This window comes from Tachyglossus aculeatus, chromosome 3 (assembly GCF_015852505.1).
Source record: "Tachyglossus aculeatus isolate mTacAcu1 chromosome 3, mTacAcu1.pri, whole genome shotgun sequence".
Taxonomy (NCBI): Eukaryota; Metazoa; Chordata; class Mammalia; order Monotremata; family Tachyglossidae; genus Tachyglossus; species Tachyglossus aculeatus.
The window spans coordinates 54,662,504-54,676,562 of NC_052068.1; the positions used below are offsets into that span (position 1 = coordinate 54,662,504).

Consider the following 14,059-nt stretch of genomic DNA (forward strand, 5'->3'; position numbering starts at 1 on the left):
CTCTCCAGTGCTTAGAACAGTGCTTTGCACATAGTAAGCGCTTAACAAATGCCATTATTATTTATTTATTTATTATTAATTTGGTACTATAATAAAGGATGCGGAGGGGACAATGGGGTGGTCCATTGCTAATCATGTGAACCCACTGTTGGGTAGGGACCGTCTCTATATGTTGCCAACTTGTACTTCCCAAGCGCTTAGTACAGTGCTCTGCACACAGTAAGTGCTCAATAAATACGATTGAATAAATGAATGAATAAAGGACCACCATCTTTGACAGGTCCACTCCTGGGAGGCCTCCCCTTTAATAATAATAATAATGATGGCATTTATTAAGGGCTTACTATGTGCAAAGCACTGTTCTAAGCGCTGGGGAGGTGACAAGGTGATCAGGTTGTCCCACGTGGGGCTCACTGTCTTCATCCCCATTTTCCAGATGAGGGAACTGAGGCACAGAGAAGTGAAGTGACTTGCCCAGAGTCACACAGCTGACAAGTGGCGGAGCCGGGTTTTGAACCCATGACCTCTGACGACAAAGCCCGGGCTCTTTCCACTGAGCCACGCTGCTTCTCGTCCCTTTGGCTTCAAGGGGGGGAGTGGGCAGTTCGATCTCCATTCCAAGCCAGCGGTCACCACCATCGCTTCCTCTTTCCCGCCCCTTCTCCCCAAATTGGATCCCCATGGGAGCAGGGGGTAATGTGGCCAAAGGCCCCTCCTGTCAACCCAGTCGTGAGAAAGGGCCACACCAGCAGAAACTACAGAAAGATATGGCACACCGACCCAGTAATGTAAAAAAAACTACTTCTAAAAAATGCTTCGTAAATTCAGATTTTCCCACTTAGCTCAAAATTGCGAACCCCTGCTCCGTTGGCATGGGCGAAGATGCTTCTAAATTTATTCTTGGAAGTGCCGATACATTCATTTTACCGCTAAAATTATTTTCAGGCTGGCTTTGTTGTTACTTGGTGAGTTTCAATGACTCATCCTTTAAACACTCACTAGCATGCTGAATTTATTAAATGTGCCGATACATTCATTTTACCGCTAAAATTATTTTCAGGCTGGCTTTCTTGTTACTTCGTGAATTTCAATGACTCATCCTTTAACCACTCACTAGCATGCTGAATTTATTAAATGCTTTCTTGGCGAAGAGTACTGTATTTGCAAGACACTTTATACCGGTCCTATCCTACAGCAGAGATGTCAGACAACACTGCACAAAACAGGAAGGGGAATTATTTTAGCACATAGCTTTTAAAACATTTGAAAAAACATGAAGTTTTTAACATCTCTTCCTCACCCTTGTTTAACACGTAGCTTTTAAAACGTATTTTTTAAAACATAAAGTTTTTAACATCTCTTCCTCACCCTTGTTTAACACGTAGCTTTTAAAACGCATTTTTTAAAACATAAAGTTTTTAACATCTCTTCCTCACCCTTGTTTTAAAACGGCACTTAATAAAATATCTTATAGCATCTTTTTTCCCCCAAGTGCTTCAGAAAGTAGAACGATCAAACTTGGAGAACCAGTGTGGCTTAATGGAAGGAGCCCAGGTTTGGGAGTCGGAGGTCATGGGTTCTAATCCTGGCTCTGCCACATGTCAGCTGTGTGACTTTGGGCAAGTCACTTCACTTCTCTGGGCCTCAGTTCCCTCATCTGTCAAATGGGGATTAAGACTGTGAGCCCCACCTGGGACAACCTAATAACCTTGTATAATAATGATGGTATTTGTTAAGCGCTTACTACGTGCCAAGCACTGTTCTAAGCGCTGGGGGAGATACAAGGTCATCAGGTTGTCCCACGTGGGGCTCACAGTCTTCATCATTAAGCATTAAGCAGCTTGGCTTAATGGAAGGAGCCCAGGTTTAAGAGTCAGAGGTCATGGGTTCTAATCCCGGCTCTGCCGCATGTCAGCTGTGTGACTGTGGGCAAGTCACTTAACTTCTCTGTGCCTCAGTTCCCTCATCTGTAAAATGGGGATTAAGACTGTGAGCCCCCTGTGGGACAACCTGATCACCTTGTAACCTCCCCAGCGCTTAGAACAGTGCTTTGCACATAGTAAGCGCTTAATAAATCCCATTATTATTATTATCCCAGCTTGTAGTACTACATCAGCCTCCTTGCCTCCAGCTGTTTACTAGACTCCCTGGATCATTTTTCTAAAATATCATTCTGCGAACGTCTCCCCGCTTTCCAAAACCTCGCACTGTTTGCCCACTCCTTTCGGCAACCAATCGCATTTGTTAAGCGTTTACTGGGCGCAGAGCACTGTACTGAACACTTGGGAGAGTACGGTACAATAGAGTTGGTAGACTTCTTCCCTGTAACCTCCTTTTCGTTCATTCAGTTGTATTTATTAAGCCCCATTTTAATCCCCATTTTATAGATGAGGTAACTGAGGCCCAGAGAAATTAAGACACATAGTGATCTTACAGTCTAGAGACGGGCTTACAGTCTAGAGGAAGGAGGAGATGATAATAAAGCACTTGGGAGAGCCCAATACAATAACAGATACATTCCCTGCCCACAATGATGTTCTTACTAAATCCATTACAATAACAGGTACATTCCCTGCCCACAGTGATCTTCTTGCTAAATCCATTTTAGTCCTCCTCGACCTCTTCGCCACTACTGTGACTTCGCCACAATTATCATTATTATTATTGTTACTCTAGAGTTAGTCGAGGCCCAGAGTGCAGAAAGGCCATCGATCAGTCAATCGATGGTATTTACTGGGTGCTTACTATGTGCAGTGCACTGTACTAAGAGCTTGGGAGAATATGATCCAACAGAATTAGCAGTCTCCTCTTCTCCTTGAAACGTTATCTAAAACCTCGGCTTCACTGACACTGTCTTCTCTTGGTTCTCCTCCTATCTCTCTGGCCGCTCCTTCTCATTCATTCATTCAATCGTATTTATTGAGCGCTTACTGTGTGCAGAGCACTGTAATTCTCAGTCTCTTTGGTGAACTCTGCTGACTGCGACAATCCCTGGAGGCTCGGTTCTGGGTCCCCTTCTATTCTTCATCTACACCCACTCTCTTGGACAACTCATTTGCTCCCAGGGCTTCAACTACCCTTTCTATGTGGATGATTCCCAAATTTACCTCTCCAGCCGTGAGCTCTCTCCTTCTCTATAGTTTCACATTTCCTCCTGCCTTCAAGACAGCTCTACTTGGACGTCCCACCGGCACCTCACGCTCGTCATGTCCAAAATAGAAGATGAGTTCATCCCTTGCCCACATCCTCTCTCTGGCCTGGCACTCCTTCCTGCCTCATATCTGACAGAGCACCACTCTCCCCACCTTCAAAGCCTTATTAAAAATCAGATTTCCTCCAAGGGGCCTTCCCCGACTAAGCCCCCACTTCCTCTCTCTCCCTTCTGCTTTACCTATGCACATAGATTTGTCATAGTTATTATTATATTACAATAATATTATATTATTCTATTATTATATTATAATAATATCATTGATAATATATTAATATATAGTATTATAATATAATAATACATAATGTATAATATATTATTATATGTAATATATTATATAATGATAATGATAATAATAATGGCATTTGTTAAGCGCTTACTATGTGCAAAGCACTGTTCTAAACGCTGGGGAGGATACAAGGTGATCAGGTTGTCCCACGGGGGGCTCACAGTCTTAATCCCCATTGTACAGATGAGGTAACTGAGGCACAGAGAAGTTAAGTGACTTGCCCAAGGTCACACAGCTGACAATTGGCGGAGTCAGGATTTGAACCCATGGCCTCTGACTCCCAAGCACATGCTCTTTCCATTGAGCCACGCTGTACCCTTGAAGCATCTGCTAGTCACCCTACGGCATTTCTGTACATAGATGTAATTTATTTTAGTGTCTCTCTCCCCTTCTAGAATGTAAGCTCCTTGTGGGCAGGAAGTATATTTATCAATTCTGTAGTATTAACTCCCCCGTGCATTACAACAGTGTTCTACACTCTTCATCTTCCCATCCAAACCCTGTCCTCTCGTCTTTCCCATCACTGTAGACGACACCACCACCACCCTCCCTGTCTCTCAAGCCCATAACCATTATCCTCGACTCTTCTCTCTCATTCAATCACATATGTTCGATCTATCACCAAATCCTGTTGGTTCTGCCTTCACGATATGACTAAAAATCCACCCTTTCCTCTCCATTTAAACCGTTACTATGCCGATCCAAGGATTTATCGAATTCTGCCATGATTACTGCACCAGCCTCCTACAGTCCATACTTCACTCTGCTCCCCAGATCATTTTTCAGTCCATGTCTCCCTACTTCAGGAACCTCCAGCGGCTGCCCATCCACCTCCGCATCAAACCGAAACAATCAATCAATCAATCGTATTTATTGAGCGCTTACTGTGTGCAGAGCACTGTACTCAGCACTTGGGAAGTACAAGTTGGCAACATATAGAGACGGTCCCTACACAACAGTGGGCTCACAGTCTAGAAGGGGGAGACAGAGAACAAAACAAAACATATTAACAAAATAAAATAAATAGGATATGTGCAAGTAAATTAGAGTAATAAATACGTACAAATATATACATATATACAGGTGCTGTGGGGAAGGGAAGGAGGTAAGGTGGAGGGGATGGAGAAGGGGAGGAGGGCGAGAGGAAGGAGGAGGCTCAGTCTGGGAAGGCCTCCTGGAGGAGGTGAGCTCTCAGTAGGGCCTTGAAGGGAGGAAGAGAGCTAGCTTGGCGGATGTGCGGAGGGAGAGCATTCCAGGCCAGGGGGATGAAGTGGGCCGAGGGTCGACGGCGGGACGGGCGAGAACGAGGCACAGTGAGGAGGTGAGCGGTGGCAGAGGAGCGGAGGGTGCAGGCTGGGCTGGAGAAGGAGAGAAGGGAGGTGAGGTAGGAGGGGGCCAGGGGATGGACAGCCTTGAAGCCAAGGGTGAGGAGTTTCTGCCTGATGTGTAGGTTGATTGGTAGCCACTGGAGATTTTTGAGGAGGGGAGTAACATGCCCAGAGCGTTTCTGGACAGAGACAGTCTGGGCAGCGGCGTGAAGTATGGATTGAAGCGGGGAGAGACAAGAGGATGGGAGATCGGAGAGGAGGCTGATACAGTAGTCCAGATGGGATAGGATGAGAGCTTGAACAAGCAGGGTAGCAGTTTGGATGGAGAGGAAAGGGCGGATCTTGGCAATGTTGCGGAGCTGAGACCAGCAGGTTTTGATGATGGCTTGGATATGAGGGGTGAACGAGAGAGCAGGGTCGAGGATGACACCAAGGTTGTGGGCCTGTGAGACGGGACGGATGGTAGTGCCGTCAACAGTGATGGGAAAGTCAGGGAGACGGCAGGGTTTGGGAGGGAAAACAAGGAGTTCAGTCTTGGACATGTTGAGTTTTAGGTGGTCGGCAGACATCCAGATGGAGATGTCCTGAAGGCAGGACGAGATGCAAGCCTGGAGGGAGGGGGAGAGAACAGGGGCAGAGATGTAGATTTGGGTGCCATCAGTGTAGAGATGATAATTGAAGCTGTGGGAGCGAATGAGGTCACCAAGGGAGTGAGTGTAGATCAAGAACAGAAGGCGACTGAGAACTGAACCTTGAGGAAACCCCACAGTAAGGGGATGGGAGGGGGAGGAGGAGCCCGCAAAAGAGACTGAGAATGAACGACCAGAGAGATAAGAGGAGAACCAGGAGAGGATGGAGTCTGTGAAGCCAAGGTCAGATAGCGTGTTGAGGAGAAGGGGGTGGTCCACAGTGTCGAAGGCAGCTGAGAGGTTGAGGAGGATTAGGATAGAGTAGGAGCCGTTGGATTTGGCAAGCAGGAGATCAATGGTGACCTCTGAGAGGGCAGTTCCCATGGAATGTAGGGGACGGAAGCCAGACTGGAGGGGGTCGAGGAGAGAGTTGGTGTTGAGGAATTCGAGGCAGCATGTGTAGACGACTCGTTCAAGTAGTTTGGAAAGGAATGGTAGGCGGGAGATGGGGCGATAACTAGAAGGTGAGGTGGGGTCAAGAGAGGGTTTTTTTAGGATGGGAGAGACATGGGCATGTTTGAAGGCAGAGGGGAAGGAACCAGTCGAGAGTGAGCGGTTGAAGATGGAAGTTAAGGAGGGGAGAAGGGATGGAGCGAGAGATTTCATGAGATGAGAGGGAATGGGGTCAGAAGCACAGGTGGCCGGAGTAGCACTTGAGAGGAGGAAGGAGAGCTCCTCTGAGGATACTGCTGGGAAGGATGGGAGAGTAGCAGAGAGTGTTGAGAGCTGGTGGGGTGGAGAAGGGGGGGAAGTGACTTTGGGGAGGTCGGACCTGATGGATTTAATTTTGTTAATGAAGTAGGAGGCCAGATCGTTGGGGGTGAGGGAAGGAGGAGGGGGAGGAACCGGGGGCCTGAGAAGCGAGTTGAATGTACGGAAGAGCTGACGGGGATGATGGGCATGGGTGTCAATTCAGCTTTAAAGCACTCAATCAGTTTGTCCCCGCCTATCTTACTCTGCTGATATCCTACTACGACCCAGCCCAGATACTTTGCTCCTCTAAAGCCAACCAACTCACTCTATCTAGACCTTGTCTACTTTATCACCAATCCCATGTCCACATCCTCTCTCTGGCCTGGCACTCCTTCCCGCTTCATATCTGACAGAGCCCCACTCTCCCCACCTTCAAAGCTTTATTAAAAATCAGATTTCCTCCAAGAGGCCTTCCCCGACTAAGCCCCCGTTTCCTCTACTCCCTCTCCCTTCTGCGTTACCTATGCACGTGGATTTGTACCCTTTAAGCACCTGCTAGTCACCCTACAGCATTTCTGTACATAGCTGCAATTTATTTTAATATCTCTCTTCCCTTCTAGAATGTAAGCTCCTTGTGGGCAGGAAATGGGTTTATCGATTCTGTTGTACTAACTCCCCCATGCAATTACAACAGTGTTCTGCACACACTAAGCACTCCAGCAGATTTGATGACAAGCAGAAACTCCTGATCATTAGCGCTCTCCTATTTATCCACTCCTCGCATTACACCCCAGCTCAAATCCACTAATTCACTCTACCTCATTCTCTTCCACTCACACTCCTAATTGCTCTCAAACCCATTTACTTACAGGACCTTATTTTTGTCTCTCCTTTTACTGACTCCTTGCTTATGTCCTCCCTCCTGCCCGGAACTCCCATTCCCCCTTCAACTTTGGGCAGGCAGATCTCCTCATCTTCGGATCGCATCTCCTCCCGGAGGCCTTCCCTGATTAACTTCTAAAATCCCCACCCTGTATCCCCCACAATTGCCACTTTAGCCCTTCAGTGCCATTTAGGACTTTAAATAATGATGGCATTTATTAAGCGCTTACTACGTGCAGAGCACTGTTCTAAGCGCTGAACTTATTCCCCCAAACACTTACATGCTCTATTACTTCCTCCTATTTATAATTCCCTTTAATAGTTGCTTCTCCCTTCTAGATTGTAAGCTCCTCGAGGACAGGGTCGTCTAATTATTCTCTAAAGCATTTAGTACACTGCTCTGCACTTGGTATGGAGCCAATAAATACTATTGATCAATTTGATTAATTTTGAAAGGATAGGACAAGCCCACATGATTCAGTAATCTGGCAGGCCCTTCCTCAGTATCCTTAAGGAATTTTATGTTAAGAGTTCAGCAAAAATAGAAAGGATGACGATCAGTCAATGGTACTTATTGAGCGCTCGCCATGTACAGAGCACTGTACTAAGTGCCTGGAGGAATACAACAAAAAACAGAGTTGGGAGGCAGGCTCCCTGCTCACAAGGAGGAGGGTGGTGATGACTATTACAAGTATTTTGGAAAAATAAATACAGAAGGAAGACTGGAAGCTACAAAAACCCTTGCAGGAAATATTTTGAATTGCATTGTGGTGTTTTTCAGCAACATAACTAAAAAATATTCTGCTGGCAGAGCTGGAATTTTGCAATAGCCTCCCGGCGTAATTTACCCAACCGAGCATTAGTAATTGTTAAAATAATGTACTACAATTATCTTGATTTATAGACACAATTAGGTTCTTCATTTTAAACAAACTTGGGGAGCTATTTCTGTAAATTGGAAGGAGACAGTTAAAACGTGCCACAGAACAGTCAGGAAAGCATCAATTCAGGTGCTTTCCAAGGGAATATTTGGAGCCTCGGTACTCAAGGAGGCTTAAATTCAATTTAGTGATCATTGGGTCAAAACCCCCGATATCATTTGCATGACCCCCTCTCCATCCCCCCATCTTACCTCCTTCCCTTTCCCACAGCACCTATATATATATATGTATATATGTTTGTACATATTTATTACTCTATTTATTTATTTATTTTACTTGTACATATCTATTCTATTTATTTTGTTAGTATGTTTGGTTTTGTTCTCTGTCTCCCCCTTTTAGACTGTGAGCCCACTGTTGGGCAGGGACTGTCTCTATATGTTGCCAACTTGTACTTCCCAAGCGCTTAGTACAGTGCTCTGCACACAGTAGGCGCTCAATAAATACGATTGATTGATTGATCCTCGATAGCACTCGAGGGGGAAGCGCCCCCCCCGGAGGGCCAGATTGCGCATGCGCCGCGAGGAGCAGCCTCCCCGCTTTCGGGGAGGGCCAGACCGCGCATGCTCGGCAGCGAGGCGCGGCCCCCAGCTTTCGGGGAGGGCTAGACTGCGCATGCTCCGCAGCGAGGCGCGGCCCCCCGCTTTCGGGGAGGGCCCAACTGCGCATGCGCCACAGCGCCTCGCACCCGTTAGCTGCCCGCCAGCCGGCCTTCCCTCCTCAATCCATCGATCAATCAATCAATCAATCGTATTTATTGAGCGCTTACTGTGTGCAGAGCACTGTACTAAGCGCCTAGGAAGTCCAAGTTGGCAACATATAGAGACAGTCCCTCCCCAACAGTGGGCTCACAGTCTAGAAGGGGGAGACAGTGAACAAAACCAAACATACGCGGCCATTTGAAGGCCTTGAAGCCTGGTCCTCCCGTTAGGCTGCGTGAGGGAGAGAGAGAAACCACCACTTAAAAGCTCGGTTCTTCCTCGCGTTGGGAGGAGAGAGAAAAGGAGGGGGAAAAAGAAACTGCCACGTAAACGCCCAGCCCGCCCTGCCGTTGGGTGGACTGTGAGCCCACTCTTTTAGACTGTGAGCCCACTGTTGGGTAGGGACCGTCTCTATATGTTGCCAACTTGTACTTCCCAAGCGCTTAGTACAGTGCTCTGCACACAGTAAGCGCTCAATAAATACGATTGATTGAGAAGGGAGGGGGAAGGGAAACCGCCACTTAAAAGCCTGGCCCTCCCTCCCGTTGTGGGGGGAAAGAGAGACACATGTCCACTTGTTTTGTTGTGAACCCATTCCTGGGTAGGGACAGTCTCTAGATGTTGCCAACTTGGACTTCTAAAGCGCTTAGTACAGTGCTCTGCACACAGTAAGCACGCAATAAATACGATTGAATGCGTGAGAGTGAAGTGGGGGGGGGGCCCTCCATCCCGTTAGGGGAGGGGGGGGGAGAGAAGGGAGGGAAGTGAGCCCGCCTTCTAGACTGTGCGCCCGCTTTTGGGTAGGGACCGTCTTTAAATGTTGCCAACTTCGACTTCCCAAGTGCTTAGTCCAGTGCTCTGCACACAGTAAGCGCTCAATAAATATGACTGAATGAACCGCCACTTAAAAGCCCGACTGTCCCTCCAGTTGGGGGGAAGGAAGAGAAAAAGGGAATCCATCACTTAAAAGCCCGGCCCTCCCGAGAGAGAGAGGAAGAGATAGAGAGAAGGGGGTGGGGGGGCACCGCCACTTTAAAGCCCGGCTTTCCCTCCAGTTGGGGGGCGGGGGGGGGGGCAGAGAGAAACCACCAACTAAAAGCCCGGCCCTTCCTCCCGTTGGGGGGGGGAGAGAGAGAAAGGGGGGAAGGGAATCCATCACTTAAAAGCCCGGCCCTCCCGAGAGACAGAGAGAGACCACTACTTAAAAGCCCGGCCCTCCCTCCCGTTGGGGCGGGGGGAGAGAGAGACCGAGAGAAACAAACAAACACCCCGACCCTCTCTCCCGTTAGGCTGAGGGAGGGAGGGAGGGAAGGAGGGAGAAAGGGAGGGAGGGAGGGAAGGAGGGAGGGAGGGACGGAGGGAGGGAAGGAGGGAGGGAGGGACGGAGGGAGGGAAGGAGGGAGAGAGGGAGGGAGGGAGAGAGGGAGGGAAGGAGGGAGAGAGGGAGGGAAGGAGGGAGAGAGAGAGGGAGGGAGGGAGAGAGAGAGGGGAGGGAGAGAGAGGGAGAGGGAGGGAGGGAAGGAGGGAGAGAGGGAGGGAAGGAGGGAGGGAGAAAGGGAAGGAGGGAGAGGGAGGGAGGGAGGGAAAGAAGGAGGGAGGTAGGGGGAGGAAGGGAAGGAAGGAGGGAGAGAGGGAGGGAAGGAGAGAGGAGAGGGAGGGAAGGAGAGAGGAGAGGGAGGGAGAGGGAGGGAGAAAGGGAAGGAGGGAGAGGGAAGGAGGGAGAGAGGGAGGGAGCGGAGGGAGAGAGGGAGGGTGGGAGAGAGAGGGGGGGAGGAAGGGAAACCGCCACTTAAAAGCCCGGCTTTCTCTCCAATTTTTTTTTGGGGGGGAGAAGGAGGGGGGGGGAGGGAAACCGCCACTTGAAAGCCCGGCTTTCCCTCCAGTTGGGGGGGGGAGAGGAAGAGAGAGAAAAGTCGGGGGGGGGGAACCACCAGTTAAAAGCCCAGCCCTCCCTCCCGTTGGTGGGGAGAGAGAAAGGGGCGAAAAAATCCGTCACTTAAAAGCCCGGCCCTCCCGAGAGACAGAGAGAGAGAGAGAGAGCGAGAGCAACAGCCCGACCCTCTCTTCCGTTAGGCTGCGTGAGGGAGGGAGGGAGAGAGAGAGGGCGGGCGAGAGGGGGGGGGGGAAGGGAAACCGCCACTTAAAACCCCGGCCCTCCCTCCCTCCCTCCCGTTAGACTGTGAGAGGAAGGAGGCGGGAGGGAAGGGGGGGGGAGGGAAACCGCCACTTCAAAGCGCAGGCTCCCCCTCCCCTCGCGCTCCTCTCCGTCCGGGCCCGCGCGCCTCCGGCTCCAGCCGTCGCCACCGCCCTGGTGGTCGCTTCCCTCCCTCCTTCCCCTCGTCCGCCGCCGCCGCCATGTACCGGTGCCTGGGGGAGGCCGCGCTGCTGGCCCGGGCCGCGGAACCGGTGGGGGCCTCCTCCTCCGTCGTCCTCCTCCGCGGCCCGGCCTCGTCCCCCCCCGCCGCCTCCTCCTCCGCCGCCCTCCTCCTCCTCCTGCCGCCGCCGTTACTGCGAGGCCTCCGCCTCCTCCTCCGCCCACCGCGAAGACGACCCCAACTTCTTCAAGATGGTGGAGGGCTTCTTCGACCGCGGCGCCGGCATCGTGGAGGACAAGCTGGTGGAGGACCTGAAGACCCGGGAGAGCGACGAGCAGAAGCGGAACCGGGTGCGCGGCATCCTGCGCATCATCAAGCCCTGCAACCATGTGCTCAGCCTCAGTTTCCCCATCAAGCGCGACGACGGCGCCTGGGAGGTGGTCGAGGGCTACCGGGCCCAGCACAGCCAGCACCGCACCCCCTGCAAGGGAGGTCAGTCGCCCCCCCCCCCCGACACCCCCTTCTCCACGACAATCAATCAATCAATCGATCAATCGATCGTATTTACTGAGCGCTTACTGTGTGCAGAGCACTGTACTGAGCGCTTGGAAAGTGCAAGTTGGCAACAACAGTAGCCCACTGTTGCGGAGGGACCGTCAAGATATGTTGCCATCTGTATATGTGTTTGTACATATTTATTACTCTATTTTACTTGTACCTATCTATTCTATTTATTTTATTTTGTTAGCATGTTTGGTTTTGTTCTCTGTCTCCCCCTTTTAGACTGTGAGCCCACTGTTGGGTAGGGACTGTCTCTAGATGTTGCCAATTTTTACTTCCCAAGCGCTTAGTACAGTGCTCTGCACATAGTAAGCGCTCAATAAATATGATGATGGTGTATATATGTACATATTTATTACTCTATTTTACTTGTACATATCTATTCTATTTATTTTATTTTGTTAGTGTGTTTGGTTTTGTTCTCTGTCTCCCCCTTTTTAGACTGTCAGCCCACTGTTGGGTAGGGACTGTCCCAGACTGAGCCCCTTCCTTCCTCGCCCCCCTCGCCCCCCTCTCCATCCCACCCTTCTTACCTCCTTCCCTTCCCCACAGCACCTGTATATATGGATATATGTTTGTACATATTTATTACTCTATTTTACTTGTACATATCTATTCTATTTATTTTATTTTGTTAGCATGTTTGGTCTTGTTCTCTGTCTCCCCCTTTTTAGACTGTCAGCCCACTGTTGGGTAGGGACTGTCCCAGACTGAGCCCCTTCCTTCCTCTCCCCCTCGTCCCCCTCTCCATCCCCCCTCCTTACCTCCTTCCCTTCCCCACAGCACCTGTATATATGGATATATGTTTGTACATATTTATTACTCTATTTATTTTACTTGTACATATCTATTCTATTTATTTTATTTTGTTAGTTTGTTTGGTTTTGTTCTCTGTCTTCCCCTTTTAGACTGTGAGCCCACTGTTGGGTAGGGACTGTCTCTAGATGTTGCCAATTTGTACTTCCCAAGCGCTTAGTACAGTGCTCTGCACATAGCGCTCAATAAATACGATTAATGATGACGATGATGATGATAGTAAGCGCTCAGTAAATACGATTGATGATGATGATGATGACTGTCTCTATATGTTGCCAACTTGGACTTCCCAAGCGCATAGTACAGTGCTCTGCACACAGCAAGCGTTCAATAAATACGATTGATTGATTGCCACATTGTACTGCCGAGAAGCAGCGTGGCTCAGTGGAAAGAGCCCGGGCTTTGGAGGCAGTGGTCCTGGGTTCAAATCCCGGCTCTGCCACTTGTCAGCCGTGTGACCTTGGGCAAGTCACCTCACTTCTCTAGGCCTCAGTTACCTCAGCTGGAAAATGGGGGTTGACTGTGAGCTCCCCCCCCCCCCATGGGACAACCTGATCACCTTGTATCAACCAATCAATCGTATTTATTGAGCGCTTACTGTGTTCAGAGCACTGTACTAAGCGCTTGGGAAGTACAAGTTGGCAACATATAGAGACGGTCCCTACCCAACAGTGGGCTCACAGTCTAAAAGACTGAAAGACTAGGCCTCAGTTACCTCAGCTGGAAAATGGGGGTTGACTGAGCCCCCCCCCCCCCCCCCCATGGGACAGCCTGATCACCTTGTATCCGCCCAGCGCTTAGCACATAGTAAGCGCTTAATAAATGCCACCATTATTATTATTATTATTATTCCCAACCGCTTAGTAATAATAATAATAAAGATGGCATTTGTTAAGCACTTACTATGTGCAAAGCACTGTTCTAAGCGCTGGGGAGGTTACAAGGTGATCAGGTTGTCCCATGGGGGGCTCACAGTTATAATCAATCAATCGTATTTGTTAAGTGCTTACTATGTGCAAAGCACTGTTCTAAGCGCTGGGGAGGTTACAAGGTGATCAGGTTGTCCCATGGGGGGCTCACAGTTATAATCAGTCAATCAATCGTATTTATTGAGCGCTTACTGTGTGCAGAGCACTGTACTAAGCGCTTGGGAAGTACAAGTTGGCAACATATAGAGACAGTCCCTACCCAACAGCGGGTCAGTTATAGTACAGTGCTCTGCACACAGTAAGCGCTCAGTAAATACGATCGAATGAATGAATAATAGGCCTTGTTTTGTTGTCTGTGTCCCCCTTCTAGACTGTGAGCCCGCTGTTGGGTAGGGACCGTCTCTAGATGTTGCCAACTTGGACTTCCCAAGCGCTTAGTACAGCGCTCTGCACACAGTAAGCACTCAATAAATCTGACTGACTGACTGAATGAATGAATAATGATTAGGATGGCATTTGTTAAGCGCTTACTAGGTGCCCATCACTGTTCCAAACCCTGGGGTAATAATAACGATGGCATTTATTAAGTGCTTACTACGTGCAAAGCTCCGGGGAAATTGCAAGGTGATCAGGTTGTCCCACGGGGGGCTCACAGTCTTCATCCCCATTTTACAGATGAGGTAACCGAGGCACAGAGAAGTTAA

General features: G+C 49.3%; 1 protein-coding gene across 1 annotated transcript in view; it reads left to right on the plus strand.

The window, feature by feature from the left end:
• Window positions 1–10,988: 10,988 nt before the first annotated feature.
• GLUD1 (glutamate dehydrogenase 1) overlaps window positions 10,989–14,059 on the plus strand; it is a 53,988-nt gene continuing 50,917 nt past the window's right edge. The window contains 2 exon segments of the mRNA XM_038743403.1: window positions 10,989–11,187; window positions 11,189–11,541. Of these exon segments, the coding sequence (XP_038599331.1) occupies window positions 11,090–11,187; window positions 11,189–11,541 (451 nt within the window). The 5' untranslated portion in view covers window positions 10,989–11,089.